The following is a 21,685-nucleotide window of genomic DNA, read 5'->3' as shown; positions in this document are numbered from 1 at the left end:
ATTTATAATGCGGGGTCTATGAGTGAGGTTAAAAAACCATTAGGGACAGTAAAATTTACTGATTCTTGATCCAATCCAGACCTGAATTTCCGACAACATTTTTTTTTTTTTTTTTTTGAGATAGGTAGCACGCTACCCGCTTTGTTTATTTCATTAAGAAATAAACTTAGCTGTAAAATTAATCAACTAGAATTCGAACTTGGGTCTCGGGTATCAACCACCAAGCCCTTTGCCACTTGCTCTAGAGACGGTTGGTTTTTCGACAACATATTGTGTCCAGATGTGTCCAGATTGGAGCAGGTCTCTCTGTCCAGATCCAAACCTAATTGGACCTGATTTTAAGCGATATTTCAGAAAAGTTAAAAACAATGTACTATTAAATTAAAATCAAAATTTTAAAATTTGAATATTCAAAATAAAAATATCATAAATATAGAGATGTTTCATACATCCTTCTAAAATAAACTATTTAAAATTTAAAAAACAATCCAATGTAACTTAACTTATACAATTTAAATTATTAATGTGAATCAGGTCGTTAACGCTACTTATCTGAATTTTAATGTCGAGATCTGATTATCCTTTTCTTCGATAGGATTAAATAAGTTAACCGGTTTAGATCGTATTCTGAATAAATCTTTAGTAGGCTCCTCAATAATGTGTTGTTGTGAAATTTCTAATCCACTGTCAGGTATTAATTTTGCCTCCATTCAATGATTCGTTATATATTTTTTAGTGCTAAAATAAAAAAAAATTAAATTATTGAGTGAAAGATTATAATTCTTTGGATGCAGATAAAATTAACACATTTAACTTATCGTTGGAAAGCTCCGCACTCAAAATTTTTCCTCGTATTTTTCCACCCCTATTCATGATGGAAGTGGTTTGTACTGGGTGGGGGATTGTGGGCCTCTTTAACCTAGAACGGGCCCTAAATTCTCATCTTTATTCGGTCGTTAAGCGCAACCCGATCCAATATGACCAACTGGATCCATTTTAGGCCCTCACTCATGGTCAATGGGCTCGCTCGTATGCAGGACCTTATAGCCAACAAGTTAACAATTGATTTGGCTCTTAGCCGAAGCGATTTTCGCTCGCTCTGTGATTGCAGGGAGAGTGCATTATATATTTATATATAAATAAAAAAAATGATAAATCATTTTAGTTCGACGGAAGTGCAGAGAAAAATGCGTCTATACATTTCTGCCCTAACTTCTTTTTTTTTTTTATCATTATTCTGATAACGTTAGACAGCCATCAATATCAGATGTGTCCTTACTACGTTGAAGAAGGATCTAGAAAATGGAGTGGATGTGTAAATGTGGGATGGGGGTCGGTGGGGTATTCCATCGTGAACGACATTTTTCGCTCCAAACATGAACGGTCGAGAAATTTTGAGCCCAAATTGTTTACAAAAAAGAGCCATTTTGACTGTAAGTATAAGTTTGACATTGAACGCCCACCAACATTATTAGGCCGAAAAAGTTTGGAAAAAAAAATGTATAGTAATCAATCTTTCAAAATTTTAATTTTATTATCCAACATTTCAATTTGTTTGATTTGAGACGGTCTGTCGCAATTTGACTTCAAAATTTAATTTAATTATTTATTTAAATAAATTTATAGTTTTGAAAAATTGTATGAAATAGAAATAAATTACACATTCAAAAGTTAAAGTCAAAGTGTCGTTGAGTGATTCAAACAAATTAAAAAATTGGACAGTACAATCAAAATTTTGCAATATTGAGTATCTATTCAAAATGGTCTATAATTCAGATAAATTTTGTACATTTTTATCAAAAATTAATATTAAAAAAGTGTATAAATATATTTATAAATTTTTCAATGAATTCACAGAAAATTATAACTTTAGGGTTTGCTTGGTTTACTTATTTTAGACTGCGGAATCAGAAAGAGATTCATTAGTTCCAATAGTTGCTGTTTGTTTTAAAAAAATCGAATTCCGATTCTCATTCCACTACAGAATGAGAATTATGATCCGATTCATTTATGGCCCATTCGGCTTTGAACTCCGGATTGGCTCATTAAAAAATAAACCACGCAAACCTCATTCTCACAAAAGCCTCTTCCTCCTCTTCCTTCATCACTCTTCCATCTCTTAGTCAAAAATCCTATCTCAAAATTCTAAGTATTCATTCTCATTTTCAATCTAATAATAATAAACTAAATATCTTTTTAATAATTTATTGTTTTATTTTTCAATTTCAATGCAGCCTAATTTTATTTTTCATTTTTATTTTAATCATGGCCCAAACATGCCCTTGATCTCCGTACTTTGGTTCAGAACAATTGGAATCTACCCAATCTTGATCAATCCTAGGGGTGAAAATGGTCGATTACGAACGGATATTTGACAAAACCACACTCGCATCCATATTCGTTTTTTGAATAAGAATTTGAATACAGATTGTGTCGGATGCTAAATTTTCTAAAAACGCATTTACATTAGATTGGATATTTCTTTGAATTTAAATATTATTCGGATAGTAATATATACCAGTATGCACGCATGAATACCCAGCAACAATAATTTGGGGTATGGAAAATCAAATCCCCCACCTTTCACATTAGAGAAAGCTCTCTAGCATCTAAGCTACAACTCCCACTTTTTTTATTCTTCAACATTCGAAATATTCTAATATATTCATATCCAAATTCAAATTCCAAAATATTATAAACATAACATCCAATTGAATTCAACCGAATACATAATTTTGACATCCGTGTTCGCATTCTATCAAATCCGGTGTACTTTCACCCCCTAATCAATCCACAGGCCACAGGTGGCTCAATGCGAGCCGTTCCTTTTTCTCCTCCTTTCCACTGATTCTGCTTTTGCGAAACGCAGAATCCTACCAAACCACACAAATAGTCATGGACGGTGAGTGATGGAGATACAAAATAGTTACATTGATGATGATGATGATACATTATTGCCACAGAAACGATTGGATGAGAAATATAATAGAGTGTATATTAACCAATGCAAAACTGAGACTTCACCTCCACGCAATCTTTTTCCTCCAATGCAGAGTCTTTAAAACCATTACGCTTCTGTTTGTATGGTTTGTATATTTTGAACTCAAAAAAATATATATAAAGATGGGGCGATTACTTATATATTCTTGAAAAATTTTTGATTTTCTGATTTATCCTTTTTAGAATACTAGGGCGTGTTTGGTTCGAAGTCGGAGTTGGAATCGGAATCGGAATCAAAATAAGCTGGAATCGGAATCGGAATGACTCATTACCTAATTCCGTTTGGTTCATCACCTGAATCGGAATCGGAATAAATCATTCCCATTGTTGATGTTTGGTTCAGGTAGATATAAAAAACATAATCAAATTAATATACTAACATTATCTTTATAATATATTAATTCAAATTCAAATTAAAAATTAAATATTAAAAATTTACATCAACATTTTAAACTAATGTCAAATTTTAAATCTATTTTTTTAAAATAAATTAATCTTTGAAGTTGAGTGGATAATTCAAAATATGAAACTAAATTTTTATTTATTCAAATTCAAATTTAAAATTACAATTTAAATTTTAATTTGAATCCATAAATTTAATTTAAGTTTGAAATAAAATTTGAATAANATATTAGAAACAAAAAAAAAGTATGGATAAATTAAATATTTCTAAAGTTTTGAGAGATATACACAATTATCCCTATAAAGAAAAGAGACAATTGCTTATATATTTCTGAAAAATTTTCAATTTTTTTATTTATTTCTCTTAAAAGGTTTTATATTAAAACTTTTAACATTCCAAAATCCAAATTATCTCTAAAAAGTTATTATTTTGTCCCTTCAAATATATTATTTTATTGTCACCAATTTTTTTATTTATTCTTAAGTTAGGGACACATTCAAATATACCCTTCTGCTTATATTTTTTTTTATTTGTCCTTAAGTTACAGACAAAAGAGATATTTTGAGTCTTTTTAATTTGATAGAATTTAAAAATAATATATCCAAAACAAAAAGATAAAATATATCAAATATTTTAAAATTTTTGTAGAGTATATATATATATATATATAATTTTTTTAAAAAAAAAATAACACATGCGTTGCATTTAGTCACAAATTCGATTTAATTAAAAAAAATAAAAAACGAAAACAAGTTGTGCTACGTGACGTCATGTGGCGGGTACACACATCCCTATCGCAACGCCCCACTGTCTCTTTTGTTTCATTTTTTTAATATTTTACTGCGACCGTCCACAGCTGCGTAAACAGAGCCGTTGATTTTTATTTTTATTTTTTTTTAAAAAAAAACTCCTTTATTTTATTTCATGCGTTGACGCATTGCTACGCAATTGAAGCTTATCATCTCAATTTCACACCAAATTATATATAGTTGTGTCTTGTGTGCTCCACTAATACAAAATCTAATTAATATCCGCATATATTTTAAATTTTTGATTTTATTTTTATTTTACAAATTTTTTAAATTCTTAAGCAAGTCTCCAAAGATTTTATTTTTATTTTTTTATATCGAGCAATACATTCAATAAATAAATCGCTCATTCCGAAAAGGCACAAATACTGATTTTTTCATAGTCATTAATTAAAACTTTATTTGTTTATTTTTTAAAAATAAATTTAGCTGAAAACGTAAAGTAACTATACTTTAAAGTTAGAATCTTGAATATAAATCATCAAATTCTTTACGATTTGTGCGAGAAACGGCCAGCAAGTTCTAAGTTCTAAGTTAATAAAGCAATTATTATTTACATAAACCAACAGTTTAAATAGGTGTCATGTTCATTGTTGGAAAAAAATTTTTTTTTAAAAAAGCCAAATCGATTTGTACATGGAACTATTGAAGTGAAATAGAATANCTTTATATAAATTAAAATTTAATTTAAATTCAAATTCATAAGTTAGATTCGAAATACTTGATTACATTTTAATTTTTAATTTAAGTCCAAATTAAAATTTAAAATTATATATTTAATTTTTAAATTTTAACTCATATTTTAATTAAAAAAGTTGAAAAAATAAATATCCATTCCGTCCGGATTCAACTTTCAATCCGCCCTCCTATGCCGGATTGAAAAAAAGGGTGATTCAGGGATTCCCATTCTATTCGGGAATCGAAATCGGAATAGGACTCCCGCGTACCAAACACCCATAAACGGATTCACCCATTCCGATTCCGATTCTATGGTGAAAAAGAAGCGAACCAAACACGCCCCTAGTGTTAAAAATACTATTTTTACATTCTAAGTTATTTCAAATATATCTCTACTGTTCGCAACCGTCTCTAGAGCAAGTGGCAAAAGGCTTGGTGGTTAGTACCCGAGACCCAAGTTCGAATTCTAGTCCTAGTTGATTCACATTTCTAATTAAATTTATTTCTAAATGAAATAAACGAAGCGGATAGCGTGCTACCTATCTCTAAAAGAATAGTCGTTATCTCTATAAACTTACTATTTTATCCTTTCTAATATACTCTTTTATCATTACCAGTTTTTCTTTATTTACCCTTCAGTTAGGGCAAAAGAAGTATTTTAATTTTTTGTCTTTTCAAATATACTCTTTTATCATCACCAACCATTTTTATTTGTCCTTTTTGAAAAAAAGTATTTTGATATTTTAATTTTTCAAATGTACCCTTTTATCGTCACAAATTTTTCTTATTTGCCCTTAAATAAGGACAAAAGAAATATTTTAATTTTTTTAAATTCTAGTAGATATTCAACTCACGTTTAACCCAAAATAACTTAATGGATGATAATTGTAGTAGGGATATGTTAGAATAACGGAGGAACATATGAGAAGTATATTGGAAATAAAAAAAAAAGTATGAATAAATTAAATATTTCTAAAGTTTTGAGAGATATACACAATTATCCCTATAAAGAAAAGAGACAATTGCTTATATATTTCTGAAAAATTTTCAATTTTTTTATTTATTTCTCTTAAAAGGTTTTATATTAAAACTTTTAACATTCCAAAATCCAAATTATCTCTAAAAAGTTATTATTTTGTCCCTTCAAATATATTATTTTATTGTCACCAATTTTTTTATTTATTCTTAAGTTAGGGACACATTCAAATATACCCTTCTGCTTATATTTTTTTTTATTTGTCCTTAAGTTACAGACAAAAGAGATATTTTGAGTCTTTTTAATTTGATAGAATTTAAAAATAATATATCCAAAACAAAAAGATAAAATATATCAAATATTTTAAAATTTTTGTAGAGTATATATATATATATATATAATTTTTTTAAAAAAAAAATAACACATGCGTTGCATTTAGTCACAAATTCGATTTAATTAAAAAAAATAAAAAACGAAAACAAGTTGTGCTACGTGACGTCATGTGGCGGGTACACACATCCCTATCGCAACGCCCCACTGTCTCTTTTGTTTCATTTTTTTAATATTTTACTGCGACCGTCCACAGCTGCGTAAACAGAGCCGTTGATTTTTATTTTTAATTTTTTTTTTAAAAAAAACTCCTTTATTTTATTTCATGCGTTGACGCATTGCTACGCAATTGAAGCTTATCATCTCAATTTCACACTAAATTATATATAGTTGTGTGCTCCACTAATACAAAATCTAATTAATATCCGCATATATTTTAAATTTTTGATTTTATTTTTATTTTACAAGTTTTTTAAATTTTTTAGCAAGTGTCAAAAGATTTTTTTTTTTTATATCGAGAAATACATTCAATAAACAAATCGTTCATTCTGAAAAGGCACAAATACTGATTTTTTCATAGTCATTAAAACTTTACTTGTTTATTTTTTTTAGAAATAAATTTAGCTAAAAACATAAAGTAACTATACTTTAAACTTAGAATCTTGAATATAAATCATCAAATTCTTTATGATTTGTGCTAGGAACGGCCAGTAACAAGTTCTAAGTTCTAAGTTAATAAAGCAATTATTATTTACATAAATCAACAATTTAAATAGGTGTCATGTTCATGGTTGGAAAAAAAAAAAATTTTTAAAAAAGCCAAATCGATTTGTACATGAACTATTGAGTGAAATAGAATAGGTTAGGTCAAGGATTGTACAGCTATTGTTTGGTGATACACGCAATCGAATTAAGAGACAGGTCAATGGCTTTTCAGATTTTTTTTTTTATTTTTTTTTTGGTTTAAGGTAAAAATATAAAATACTTATCTAAACATAAGTTCATTTTGATCCAACTATTTAAATTTTTTCAAAAAAATTGATGGTGGTATCATTTAACTTTTTAATTTATTAAATTTGAACTACTTAATAATTTTTACATTTTAATATTTAAATGTACCATTTACATTTACAAGTTTATTTGGTAGACGAGCCTGATATAAATCGCGACAAAGCTACGTACCAAGTGAAAATGAACCTGTTGTTTCTGTTCGATTCGAATCCGACTTGACTCAAAAATGATAAGGCCAATTAATCATGCGCGAGTGCGGTCGAACAATCGTTTTCAGAAACTAGACCTGCATCTCTCTGGCATATTTACAATCAAAATCAATCATCTTGCTAAAGATAAGATTTATGATCTTGTAGGAAAAGAATATTTCATTTTCTTATGAGTTGCTTGTTGGAAGCGTAAGAAATTTTTGTCTATTTGGTCTTGTCAATTTTCTCCTAACTATTGCTTGAATTTATTCCTAGTTTTGTTTGGTTGTAGATAAATTTCTTATCATATCACAAAAATAAGTGTATTTTTTAACAATAAAAAAAGGATCAATAATGAGATGATGAAAAGCAATATTTGATATATCTAAACTCAACTGGTATTATTATTCCAAGTAAAGAAAACAATATACAAATAATTTTTTATAGCATATATTATTATTATTATTATTATTATTATTATTATTATTGGGCTAAAATTCAGATTTTTTTTTTTGTAAATATTCGTATTTTGGTTTTCTTTTCTAACTTTTAAAAATCTATATTTTGCTCCCTTAAAATTTGAGAAAATATTTTTTCAGGGAGATAGGGCATTAATGGAGAGAGTAAAATAACTAAACTGTCATTATTTCTTTTATAAAAAAAAATAATTTTTTAATACATATATTTATTTTGAAAGGTATTTTTAATATAAAATTATAGTAAATGGATAGAATGGTGATTAAATCATAATGGAGGGACAAAATGCAACAACTTAAAATGTAAGATTTTTAAAAATTAAAAAGAAAAAAGTAAAAAATGCAGATTTTCTATAATTTAGCCTTATTATTATTTACCATCTATACCATGATTTTTTTTTTTTTTAGGAAAATCATCCGAGAACGAAAATTTATTTAGCAAAAATGAGGCAATACAGAAATAAAGAAGTCTTCAAAAGAGGACTATACAATACTTTTTTTTTGCTAAACAGACTCCAATTAGCTAGTTGATCAGTTTGCATAGTATTTCTGAAAAAATAAGAATTCCAACCAGAAGAGAAACCGTGACATGCGCCGACGGAGAACTGAAGCGTCCCAACTGAACGATTCGGATTAATCAGATCTAAAATGGATCGCTTTAATTTGCCACCTTACGATATTTAACTTACAAACCGACATGATATGTAGCATTTTATAAACTATGATGGATAATAATAATACTATACTAAGCTAATCATCATATAATTTGTAAAAATATAGAAGATCTTCATAATAAAACAAAGACAAAATCAGAGAATAGCAAAATATATATAGCTTTCCAAATTACAGAGTACGTAGTATATAGCAAAATAAAAATGTGCGAAGGGTCACTTGGAATTTGCTCTAATTTAGCGGTCGCATAACGAAGGGTCAATTTTAGGTAGCCAAAATTAATGCGTTTTTGGTCTTAGTCTTTTTGGTCAAGTTTATATATTATTTAATTAATACTTTAAAGCGCAATTAATTAGAATTGTCGACCACAGCAAAAAAAGCCAAATCAAAGTGCTTAATTCGACCACATATTTATAGTGGCCAAATTTGACCACGTTTTTAGCTCTTGATCGAATCCTATCACTTTATTCGTTGAAAACGAAATAAAAAATAATTATTTTTTAAAAAAAATAAAATTAATAATACTAGATCTCGAAACTCTTTATTCTAATATCATATTAAATAAATAAAATATTTACATATTGTTAAATATAAAAATGTTTAAAACACTGTTCTCTAACAGCTTAAGCTTTTAGAGTACAACGGTTGTTTCATATGGTATCAGAGCAGGAGGTCCTGAGTTCGAGTCATGTCAGGCTCCTAGCATATTAATTTCCTCCCATTTAATTCAAGCCCACGTTATGGGCCGATTAAAAAGTCTCGAGCCCAGACGTGAGGCTTTTAGAGTACAACGGTTGTTTCATACATATCGTTCTTAATTTGTTAAATATAAAAATATATAAATACTGTTCTCTAACAACTTAAACTTTTATAGTATAACGGTTGTTCTAAATGATATCAGAGTAGGGGATCTTGAATTCAAGTTTTAATTCAAGTCCACGTCATGGGTTTTACAAAAAGTCTCGAGTCCAAACGTAAGGCAAAATGCTAAATATAAAAATATATGAATATCATTTTCTAACCGTTTAAATTTTTATAATATAACGATTGTTTTGCATAATTAGTTTTTAGCCTAATTGAATTTTTCTTTTTGATAGTTTTTTTTTTTTTCCTGTGAACATAATAGACACATAATTGACAAAAATATTAAAATAAAATTTTCATAATTTAAGAATCATTTTGTAATGGCGAGAACAGTTATATTTGATTAATTAAATAGCTGAACGGGACGGGCCGGTAGTATTTGTCTGATAAAGCTAAATTTTAATATGAATTAATTTTACATCCGTGATTATGTCGTTAGTTAACCTCCACTAATTAAAAGCATAATGAATATTTTTTCGGAACGTGACGTTTTGACGAAAAAAAAAAAATAATAAAAAGATTTAATTTTTTGCTAAATTAAGTTATGCAATCTCCCATGTAGGCCTCTGCTAACGTAAGGCATAATGTAAAATGTCATTTAAAAAAGCAAAAATTTTAAATATCACTTTTGTGGTCTCCTATTTACTTATTTTAATATTCTGTGGTTTAAAATGTATCACTTTTGTATTTTTTCTATTTCGTTTTTTCTTTCTGTTATTCCTTTTATTAATTTTTCGTTACATCAGTGACAAAATTAAAACTATATGGTACTAAAGTAATTATTTGATAAATCATAGGTCAGGTATTTGAAGTTTTTATATATAATTTAACAGAAAGTTAACGGAGGCGCAGACGAAAAGAGAGAAATAAAACCACATAATACTAAAGTGACGCACTTTAGATCATAGAGTATTAAAGTAAGAAAACACGAAACCAAAAGAGTTGTATTTGAAGTTTACCCATTAAAAAAGTAAACTCAACTTGTTGCAATTAATCAAGAATAATTAACAAATAAAATCTATTTGTTTCACGTGCGGTGTATGATAACCGTAAACTATATATTAGCTACATAATTAATCACCATTGTTGCTACAAACCCTTTTATAATATGACACATAAAAAAGTAATTTTAATACTACTAAATAACACCTGATCTTCATTATTATTATTAGTACTTTTTAAACAAGTTATTAGGTTCCATCCTAAATCGTCATATACTTAGTCACATATTTAATTTTTACAGTATTTGTAAACTCACAGGCGAGGAATCAAATTTTCGACCCTCATGAATAATCAGTGTAACAAGAGGAAAAATAGGACAACAAGAAAAAAAACACTGCAACAAGAGGAGAAACAGTATAAATATCTCTCAAAAGGGTGCAGTTTAAGATAAAAAAATAGTATAACAGGATGAGAAATGGTGCAACAAAAGGAAAACTGGTGCAATAAGAGAAGAAACAGTATAAATATCTCTTAAAGGGGTGCAGTTTAAGATAAAAAATAGTGTAACAAGAGAAGAAATTGTGCAACAAGAGGAGAAACAGTACAACTTTCGTTTAAAGAGTGTAACTTTCACCTTAATAGATGCAGTTTTCATATGAAAGAGTGCAATAAGAGAAAAAATAATGTAAATATCTTCCAAAGAGAGTAATTTTCGTTTAAAGAGTATACTTTTCATCTTAAAGCTGCAGTTTATATTTTAAGTAATGCAACTTATAATTTTTTTTGCAGTTAACGATGGAATTTCATCTTTATCCTTCTTTTTCTATAAATTTTTATCTTTATTTTTTTTTCTCGCTTCTTTTATTGTTTTTTTGGTCACCCCTCTCTGCCAACGGTCACAGCGCCGGCAACGACGCCGCTAAGGACCCCCGCTCCGAGGCTGCAGCGCCGTAGTGACCTTCACGGTGTCGGCGTCGGCGCCGGCGAAGATGCATCGTCGTCGGTGGCAGTAGAGGAGAAGGGAGAGGGAGAGGACGAGAAGAGCGGAGAAGGGTAAGAGAGGCGTCGTCGTCGGAGACAGTGTAGGAGAGTCAGAGAGGTAAAAAAAAAAAAGAGTCGCGGCGCGGCCTCGGCGGGATCGGAGGCGAGGAAGATGGGGGTGTGCGGGTGAGAGTAAGGATACGCCGGACAAAATCGAAGCAGGCCGCCTCCGCTCTGTTTCTGCCACTCTCTGAGAAGAGAAAGAAAAAAAAAAAACGAGAGAAAAAAGAGGAGAGAGAAAAAGGTATAAGAGCGTTTCCGTTCCGTCTCCGCCACTCTCTGGAAAGAGAGAGAAAAAAGAACGAGAGAAACGAAGAGGAGAGATAAGGGTATTTTGGTCAGTTTGCTGAAAAAGCGGACCGAATCTGCAAAAACGAAGAAGGTGGCCCGGTTTTGCAAAAGTCCAAAATAAGTGAATTTTTAATGCAAATTGGTCATAATCTTTTAATAAAGACGCTAAGAAAAATTAATTTTCAATAATATTTTTCTAAGGAAAAAATAATTAAATACGTTAAAACATCTGTGATAAGGGGAAAAGAAAACATTTCTAAGTATCTTAGCATAATTAGTTGTATCTCTCACCAAACATGTATTAAAATGGATTGACAAGTATTATTTCCATAATTCAAGGATTAGGCACAATAATTCAATAAAGTAAACCTACCTTTCCCACTTATATATTGAGAGCATTACATATTAATCTTATTTTTAATCAAAATTATTCATGAATTATCCTCTGTCCAATATTCCAAACCCTAAAATTTAAAAAAACTTTTCATCTAAATATATATAAATATTTATAATGTTTTATTATATATAAAATGTTTGTGATACACAAAAGTATTGAGCAATGAATATATGTAGATTCAATTTGGTACTTATGGTATATCATATTTTTATTTTATCATTTATAGTTAAAAAATATATTTAATTAAGTGCAATTATAATTTTTTTTAAAAAATTATTATTAAAAAGGATAGTAAATAAAATAACATTATTTTCAGATCACAAATTGGTAAAACATAGATTATAGAATTGTAAAATATTAAGATGCTGTATGTATTATCTTGTGATTTGTTAAAAAAATTTATTTTACTTTTCTGTTTAATGATAAATAAATAAATAAAAATTATAAATAATTTAATAACTTTTTAATTATAAAGTGATAAAGTAAAAATGCACTAAGCACATGTTTGGTTCTTGAAAATATTATAAAAAACTATTTCTTGAGAAAATTATTTTCTACTATTTTTCAGATGCAAGGTAGTGGGATCGTGGTCAACAATATAATGGCCAAAAACTTGGTAGCACCAATGACTTGGTGCTATTAATAGTATATTAGCCTAGTTATATATATATATAGAGTTCAGTTGCTATACTAACGGTAGCACGGGGCCTCCCGTGCTACCAAGTTGTTTTCGATGATGCGGCTTCCAAATCGACTATCGGCTCCGTTAGACTTAATCTGCACTATTAAAAGTATTTGAAAACTAAATTTTATAATTTTTCGACATCATTTGACTAGTGATCAAAAGATCTCAAAATTGACCATTTTAATGGCCGATGTGGTGTGTTTGTGAGTTTAATGGTGTAAAACAATACAAATATATTACCGTGACTACTATACTATTATTAGTATTGGATCCCTCGTACTCATAAGTTGTTTTTGATGATGGAGCTTCCGAATCGACGATCCACTCTGTTAAATATGATATAGAGTATTTGAAACTTATAGAAAATAAATTTCGTAAATTTTCGAAATCATAATAAAGTCCATCAAGCGGGCATAAAATGAACGGTCAAAATCGAACGACGTCCTAAAAAAGAATGATCAAATCCTTCAATTCAAGATCGGAGTTATTGATCTTTATCTAGGTAGTGAATAGAATTTTTTATCAAAAATTCAATAAATTCCGATTCTTTTACACCGTTAAACTAGTAAGTATCCCATACCGGCCATTAAAAATTGTCAAACTTATGAACCTCTTGATCGTAAGGTAAATGATGTTGAAAAATTATAAAATTTGATTTCTAGAAGTTTTAAATGCTGTAAATAATTTTTACGGTATGGATCATCGATTCGGAAGATCTATCATCGAAAACGATTTATGAGTTCGAGAGCGATCGTACTCATAATAGTATAGTAGCCAGACCCTATATATATATATATATATATATACTATCGATAATAGCAAGCTCTTAATATTCTCGAATTTTTTGCTGTTAGATTTATCTTTTGATCATTTCTACTCGTTAGATTATACTATTCAATCAACCCACTCAATCCAAGAAGATTACTATCATTCTAGCCGCACATTTTTTCATTTAATGACTGAAGACTCAATAATACCAAAATTTTAATACTATAAATAGTATAGTAATATATATATATATATATATATATATATATATATATATATAAAACTAGAAAAAGAAAAAAAAGGAAAGAGTAATGTGTCGTCAACGTAGAACGGATGTTGATTGATTGGTTTTGTGGGGCCTAGGACGAATAAAAAATCACAGCCTCACCCTCTCATCTCTTTCGGGTGCTACATAAAAACCAAACACCTTCTCCTTTTTCCTCTCATCAAATTCACACCACTACTCCGTAGAAGACCCTCCCACTCTCCTAATTCTCTCCATTATCCTCCATTTTCTCTCAGATATGAAGGTCAGATTCATATTTTTGTGATGTGGGTTTTTCTTCTTTTTTTTGTTTAATTATTTTGTTCTTGGGGAATCTGATTCTTTAGTGCTCCAATATAGTGTTTTTTTTTTTTTTGGCCTTTTCCCTTTCTGAAGAAAAGGAGATCCTTTTTCTTTTTTTTGGTTCTACTTTACAGGGTATCATAGAATTGTTTTATGATCCTTGATAGCCCTTAATTAATATTGTTTNTAGCTCTATATATATATATATATATTTCTGAGCCTGTTTCCTACTGTGTGATCGATGTCGCCATTTTATCACGCAGGAATCGACTCGATCGCGGTGGACATGAAGGAGAGGAAGATGACGGTGATCGGGACGGTCGACCCGGTGGACGTCGTGAGCAAACTGCGCAAATCCTGGCCCACCAGCATCTTCTCGGTCGGCCCCGCGAAAGAGCCGGAAAAGAAGGACGGGGCGAAGAAAGAAGAGCCCAAGAAGGAGGAGGCCAAGAAAGAAGAAGCCAAGAAGGAAGAGCCCAAGAAGGAGGAGGGTGAGAAAAAGAAGGACCCCAATGAGCAGATGATCAGTGAACTTGTCAATGCATACAAGAACTACAACCCTCACATGACCACCCAGTATTTTGTTAGGAGTATAGAGGAGAATCCCAATTCTTGTGTGATCTGCTGAAGCTTCTCCTCTTCTTCTTTTTTTTCCCCTGGAACAGAGGTGACTAGTGTGTGTTGATGATCATGGAAATGAGTTTATGTGGGATGTACATAACTTTGTCTATGAGTTTTCTTACAGGATATATGTTGTAAAATTTTGAATCTTATGTTCCGTTGCCATATTAATATTTTTGAGCAAAAAAATGTGGGTTGAGACTAGAAACTCTTGCGTTTTTCTCCGTAGTGTTAAGAGTGATTCTGAATTGTTTTCAAGTAGATTGACTTTTTTTGGATAACACGTTATTAGAGTCATTTTTGTAAAATTTCCTTCAAATTTGGATACCATTTTAAACATGGAGAAACTTAAATGAAGCAATGTTCCAAGCTTAGTTAAAGTCTTTAAAAAAAAAAAAAAAATAGATGCATTCAATGTGAGGCAAAAGTACACATAATTGGTTAGTTTGCTTGTTTACTCAAAAGTAAATAAATACTCTACAATGCATGGTTCAAGTCATTTTGGCAATCAAGCAATCAAAGCAGGGTTGTTGAGGTTGGAAAACTAACCTTAATCTGACTTAATTAACTTGAAGAAATTATTTGATCATCAATAATTAGGTTTAGTTTCCTACTGAGGCTCATCTTGCGCTATTAGATAAAATGAAGTTAGGATAAAAGCAAATAACGATATCCGTCTTCATTTTTTGGTGAAATTATAAAAAATATGTCATAACCGACTCATTACAATATACGGAATACAATATTCTTTATAACCGCACGTAATGTAATCTCCCTACAATTCCAAACGAAATCTTAGTCTCGAAATTTTTAATTCGTTTTGCTCAAAAACCAAATTATATCGTAAGCAACAATATTTATTAGGGAATTTTAGTTCCATTATGATAATATTGAGCCTTGAGGATTTTTAAATGGATGCGTCACTTCTACGATTTAGTGTTCTAGAATAATCTCCCTTGTGCTAATATTTTTTTTTTGTTTTTAAAGATCTTGCGTCACCAAATCAGGAAAAAAAACAAAAAGAAACCAAAAAAAAAAAAATCAATAGAAAATAGATTTATCAGGTTAAAGTTGACCTTATGCGTGGCTCAAATTAGAGTTCCATGCTTCATAGGCAATAATAAAATTCTCCAACTGTATAATTATTTTAGTATGCTTGGGAGTACTCTAGAAGATTCCAAGCACCTGATAATAATACAAAAAATTAGGGCATGTATTTCATTCTCATAGACGATTTATTTTATATTTTCTATGCTAAATTAGCAGTACTTATAACATAAAAGTTTAAAGAACTTATCTGATTTATGAACTACTTTGAGTCGCATATTCAATTTTTTAAAATTTTAATTTTAATATCTTGATTCAAAAGTCTCATCATCGAAAATAGGATTTAGGACTACTCGGTGAATACTATTATTTGTTTTTCTCATTAGCAATTTGAATGCAAATTTCAATTGAAGATTTTTTTCTTTTTCTTTTCTGGTCGACCTAATTTTGATTGAAGATAATGGTAGCGTGATAGAAACCAGTTTTTGTCTTCACTACAACAAAAACGGTCTATAGCGACACTTTTAAATGTCGGTATAGGTCAAAAAAAGTGCTGCTGACTAAATTACCGACACTTTTAAAAAGTGTTGCTATATGTGGGGTCGCTAGGTATATAGTGACAGTTAAAGAGTGTCGCTATAACCTAAAATAGTGCTGCTAATTTAGCAACACTTATTTAAGCATCTAGCAACCGCTAGAACTCTACCTCGTTGGCTGCGGTGGCGGAGGAGGACGAGAGGGAAGGGCCCTTCGTCTAGGATTTCAATGGATTGAGTAAGGGAAGAAGGGAAAATGGTAATCGATTTTTCTTTTTTTTTTTCTTTTCTATTTGGAATCGGACCAAATGAGCTGGGTTGGATGGGTTGAATATAGTAACCTTTTATTTTTTGTTGGATTCGGCTTTATACTTAGGTATCAGTAGATATTTTTTAAAATTTTGACATAAATGGGACACTTAGACAAAAGTGTCCCAAACATGTGTCCCTATAACCTAATTCTGTTATAGTGCTTGAACATCCTCTCAAACATATGCAATTCTCATACCTAAAATTATTGACCATCTCTCATGCAGGTGACAAAAGACTTAATGGTTGATAAACGAGATCTTAAGTTTAAAATCTAATTGCTTTACATTTTTAATTAAGTTTATTTTAAATGAACGAAACATATAAAAATCTGAAGATAATATAGGCGTAAAACGTAGCTCTAACTTAAAAAAATTGAAATTGTGATCGCAATCACTAGAAAAGGCCGGTGATTATTGATGACGTTTCTGTGTTATCTCTTCGACTAAAACCCTTTGTTTTTTAGTTCCAAGGATTTAATGGAAATGGATCAGATGATCTGATACTCTTATTAGTATCATACATGCATCCACAACTCTCCAAATGCTCAAGGGCTAGGGTTGGACCCACTTGCACGACTAGGATTGTGGTGGCATCTTTTTCTTAAAAAAGAATAATAAATGAAAAAAATTCCATTGAGGATAAGCTTGTGAACTCACCATCTCTAACTACTTTGTTTTGGCTATAGGTGAAAAAAATACGCCAATAAATTACACTGCAAAAATCTGCAGTTACTGTGTATCTGATCACTTCAAAATGCTTATGACTAAATGGATGGCAATTTTGGATTAGTTGCAAAAGATTATGTGAGAAAAAAATAAAAGAAGAAGAAAGATTATGAGACATCTGAGTAAATTACGCACAATAAAATTTGTTTACTGGTGCAAGTAGCAATCAATTCAAGTACACCTGATTTTTTGTTTTTTTTTAAGGAAAAACTTCAAAAACCCCGCTTGTGGTTTCAATTTTTTTTCACTTTAGTACCATGTGGTTTAAAATGTATCAAGTTAGTACCCTGTGATTTCTCACTTTATCACTTTAGTACCCTGTGGTTTAAAGTGTATCAAGTTAGTACCCTGTGATTTCTCACTTTATCACTTTAGTACCCTGTGGTTTAAAGTGTATCAAGTTAGTACCCTGTGATTTCTCACTTTATCACTTTAGTACCCTGTGGTTTAAAGTGTATCAAGTTAGTACCCTGTGGTTTTGCACTTTATCACTTTAGTACCCTGTGGTTTTAATTTTGTATCAAGTTAGTACCCTGTGGTTTTTTAAACCATAGGGTACTAAAGTGATAAAGTGTGAAACCACAGGGTACTAAAGTGATAAAGTGCAAAACCACAGGGTACTAACTTGATACATTTTAAACCACAGGGTACTAAAGTGATAAAGTGCAAAACCACAGGGTACTAACTTGATACATTTTAAACCACAGGGTACTAAAGTGATAAAGTGAGAAACCACATGATACTAACTTGATACACTTTAAACCACAAGGTACTAAAATAAAAAAGTGTGAAACCACAGGAAAATTTTTTGAAGTTTTCCCTTTTTTTAACACAAGAACTTCTATTTTGCACGGGGAGCAATTTAAGGTCTGTTGAGGAATGAAGTGATTTTTGACGGTAAATATATACTTTCTATGTTTGTTTGGTTCTGTATGAATTGAGTTCTACCATTACTCAACTTTTCTAAAACACTACAATTAATTGACTTTGCTCTGGTTGACGGAGAAGTCGATTACAAAATAAAAATATATATATAAGAAAAATAAAAATAAGTTGTTGTAAGATTTCTTTTCACCCTCTGGTGTACTAGTGCAGAAATTTTAGTGAAACAAACATAAAAAAAAAGAAAGAAAAAAAACTTCAATTTTGAAGCCGCTGAATTTCTATAAAAAATAAATTCACGTGAACTTTATTCCAACTGAAAGCCAATTTTAACGAGAAAATCAGTCAGGAGCAAGTAACAAATCATTTGAAAACGAGTTAGGACAGAGATATATAACTTTTCTAACTTTTCTCGTTGCAAGCAACGCATTCTCCTGGCAACCCTAAACAGATTTAAAAGGTAGAGAAATTTTAGAGACATAAAGGCACCAAACTACTGTTTCGTTTAATTTTTTTTAGAAATGAGCTCAGCTAGTTAGAAATGCGAAGCGACCAGATTTTTAATTTGAAATCTCGAATACCGATCATCAAATCCTTAGCTATCTGCACTCGGTGAAATTGTTGGGTTGTTTAATTTCTTTTAGAAACGAGCTCAGCCAGTTAGAAATGTGAAGCGACAAAATTTTTAATCTGAAATCTCGAATACCAATCATCAAATCCTTAGCCTAATGCACTCACTCGGTGAAATTGTTAGGTCGCGCCCCTTTTGTTTCAAAACCTGGGGCTAGTGGGCTTCACAGAGTACTGCAGGAAAAGGCTTTACTGGTCCAGCCCAAGCAGAGCACAAATTAACTGCAGCAGCGGTTAGGAAACAAAATTCAAATACAAAAAAAACCAATTACACCAACGTTCCCCACTTCCTCCTCAATCCAAAAGAACACATGGGTTGCTTCTTCCTCACCTTCTCCCTCTCTTCTCATGTCCTCCTCCCCCATTGATTCCCTCCCTTTGGACACTCTCGTATAAACCTATTCCCTAACCCCCTCTTCTTTTTTTTCTTTTTTTTCTTTTTTTTTTAAAAAAAAACTTTTTTGAACCCGTCTCTCACATTTCTCTCTCTCTATCTCTTTATATTTTTGCATGTGAAGGTCCAAGTCTTGTGCAAACTAAGCCATGATGAACTGAAGCCACTGCTCACAGTCTCAAGGACTTTCCACAATGCTGTACATGAGACTCTTCCTCTATATATACTTAATCAATTTTGTTTGCTCTTTTTAATCCTTTTGGTTACATTTTTATTGTTGTTGTTGTTGTTGTTGTTATTAATCTCTTTGTTAAGGCTCTCGCTGCTCAGCATTCGCATTTCGACTACTCAACTCCTCAACGGAGCAAAACATCGGCCTTCGACAGGTACTGCATGCACACTTCTTGTACTTTACATGTTCGAATACTTCTCTCCGTAAGTTGCGCGATCTTTTCTCGGTAGGTCGAAGGATCGAGAACCGACCCCCGACGCGCCGTTGCTGAAGATGGGATCGAGAAAGCCGAGGGTGTCGAAGTTGTCGGAGGAAGATACGCGGCGTGTCGCCGCCGTACTCTTTCGAGCAGGAGACTGCAAGAGAAGGCTCGCTTTTAGACCAGCATGGAGGGCTTGCAGCCTGCCTACTAAGCGCGAGGGCTCGGCTGTTCGCGTCTCTAATGCACATGCGTGACTTTGCGAACTCACAGCGAAAGTGATCGTTTACGATTTTTACTATCATTACATGTACCCACCAGTTATTGTAGTACTTTTTTGTAGTACACTAGTATTGCTACCATGCATGTAGTTTATTTGCCTTTTTTGATCCGGTTGTTTTGTAGTAGATATAGAGTTGTTTACCTAACTCTTTTTTTTTTCTTCGAAAATTTGAAAAGTAATCTTTAAATTATGGCCTTCTAATGTTTGAATGTAACAATTAATTGAGAGGGAAATAAAGAAAAACACGAGTTAATTATATATATTGAAGCCTCTAGAGATTAAGATCACTAGGGAGGAAGTGTAATATAGAAAGAAGAAATTCTTTTTTTATTATTATATATAGTTGGTTAGTTTATGATTGATCCGACTAAATGATAGATGGTAACTTGTTTAAGGACTTATTCGATATGTATCCTTTTGATTTACTCAAAAAGAAAAGTGCGATCTAATGAAATTCCGTATTTGATCTTTAATTTTTTTTGGAATAAAATAAATCTCCTAGAGAAATTATACTACCGTATCAAATCATAAATTTTAAGACTTTTCGAGAAGTAAAAATCAGCAATTAGCTTTTAATTACACAATAAAATCTTTTATGCAGAATAAGTTACCATAGGATTTTTTTATTCTGAGATCCCAACAGGGCCTAAAAAAAAAAATTGAAATAAAAAAAGTTGTCTCTAAATATTTATTTATTTTTTGTTGTCAAGTAAAGACATTACATGAAAGAATTGCATTTTAAAAATAAATACGATATCTAACTAGGACTTAATAATAATAACCTTTATTTTTATTCATTTTTAGAAGCCAAAAATTTTGGGTGACATTTTGTGGAAAGCCCATCTAGTTCGATAAGTCTCTTTATTATCTGGGTTTGGTTCGGCCCTAAAAATTATTTAGGCTTAATAAGGGTTGAAAAATGTAAAGAGACCGCCTCAACTACAGGACTTTTTGAAATCGCCCCCTCAACTTTTTTAAAAAAAATTATGACCCCCCTCAACTTCTATTATTTAGAATTAAGTAACTTTAGTTAAAAAATATGGCGGATTTTATTAAATTCATGGGCAAGTTTATCAAATTTAATCACTTTAATAACTATTTTACAAATAAACTAATATAACTAATAGAGTCATTAAATTTGATAAAATTTTTTAACTTAATTTTAAAAAAAATCCAAATAAAGAAATTAAAAGCTGAGGAGGACACAATTAGAATAAAGTTAAAAAGGGTTGAGGGGACTATTTTAAAATGACCTACAATTAATTGAGAAGTTCTTCATACATTTTGATAGGAAAAAATGCGTGGAATTGAGAAGCTTTTTTTTGACTAAAACAATAATGTGAAACTCACATCATTTAACTTTATTGTGAGAAAGCAATAATGGAGTGTTTGCTGCTGCGTCTTGCTTCGACTTTATTTTTATGGAGAAAATTAATTATTTTGCTTTAATGTGGGCAGATAACGTTTTGGTGAAGAGCAAAAGAATACATTTTTTATATTTTTAGACCGAGAAAAAATTGCGATCATGATATTGATGCATCTCGACCGTTTTTGAATATTCTTTGTTAGATGATTTGCTTATTTGTTCTTGTAACTAGGATTTTTACTCGTTCCTTTTTATTTTCCTCATAATTAGCTCACCAACGCATGTTACTTAGTTGACAATTTATTTATTAACTAATAATACTTGGTATGAGTGCATTTTGCGTGTAATAATACCTCGCA

General features: G+C 30.6%; 2 protein-coding genes across 2 annotated transcripts; both read left to right on the top strand.

Moving 5' to 3' along the window:
- Window positions 14,326-14,928, top strand: LOC109713621 (heavy metal-associated isoprenylated plant protein 39-like). The gene has a single exon (XM_020237769.1). It carries the CDS (start codon window positions 14,341-14,343, stop codon window positions 14,725-14,727), a length of 387 nt encoding a protein of 128 aa, XP_020093358.1. The 5' UTR covers window positions 14,326-14,340; the 3' UTR covers window positions 14,728-14,928.
- On the top strand, window positions 19,196-20,052 carry LOC109713766 (F-box protein At1g61340-like). Its single transcript, XM_020237955.1, has 4 exons — window positions 19,196-19,242; window positions 19,371-19,445; window positions 19,562-19,632; window positions 19,709-20,052. Exons 1-4 carry the CDS (start codon window positions 19,201-19,203, stop codon window positions 19,932-19,934), a joined length of 414 nt encoding a protein of 137 aa, XP_020093544.1. The 5' UTR covers window positions 19,196-19,200; the 3' UTR covers window positions 19,935-20,052.

Source organism: Ananas comosus, linkage group 8 (assembly GCF_001540865.1).
Source record: "Ananas comosus cultivar F153 linkage group 8, ASM154086v1, whole genome shotgun sequence".
Taxonomy (NCBI): domain Eukaryota; kingdom Viridiplantae; phylum Streptophyta; class Magnoliopsida; order Poales; family Bromeliaceae; genus Ananas; species Ananas comosus.
The sequence above is the reverse complement of the archived record's forward strand: the minus strand, read 5'-3'. Positions and strand labels throughout refer to the sequence as shown.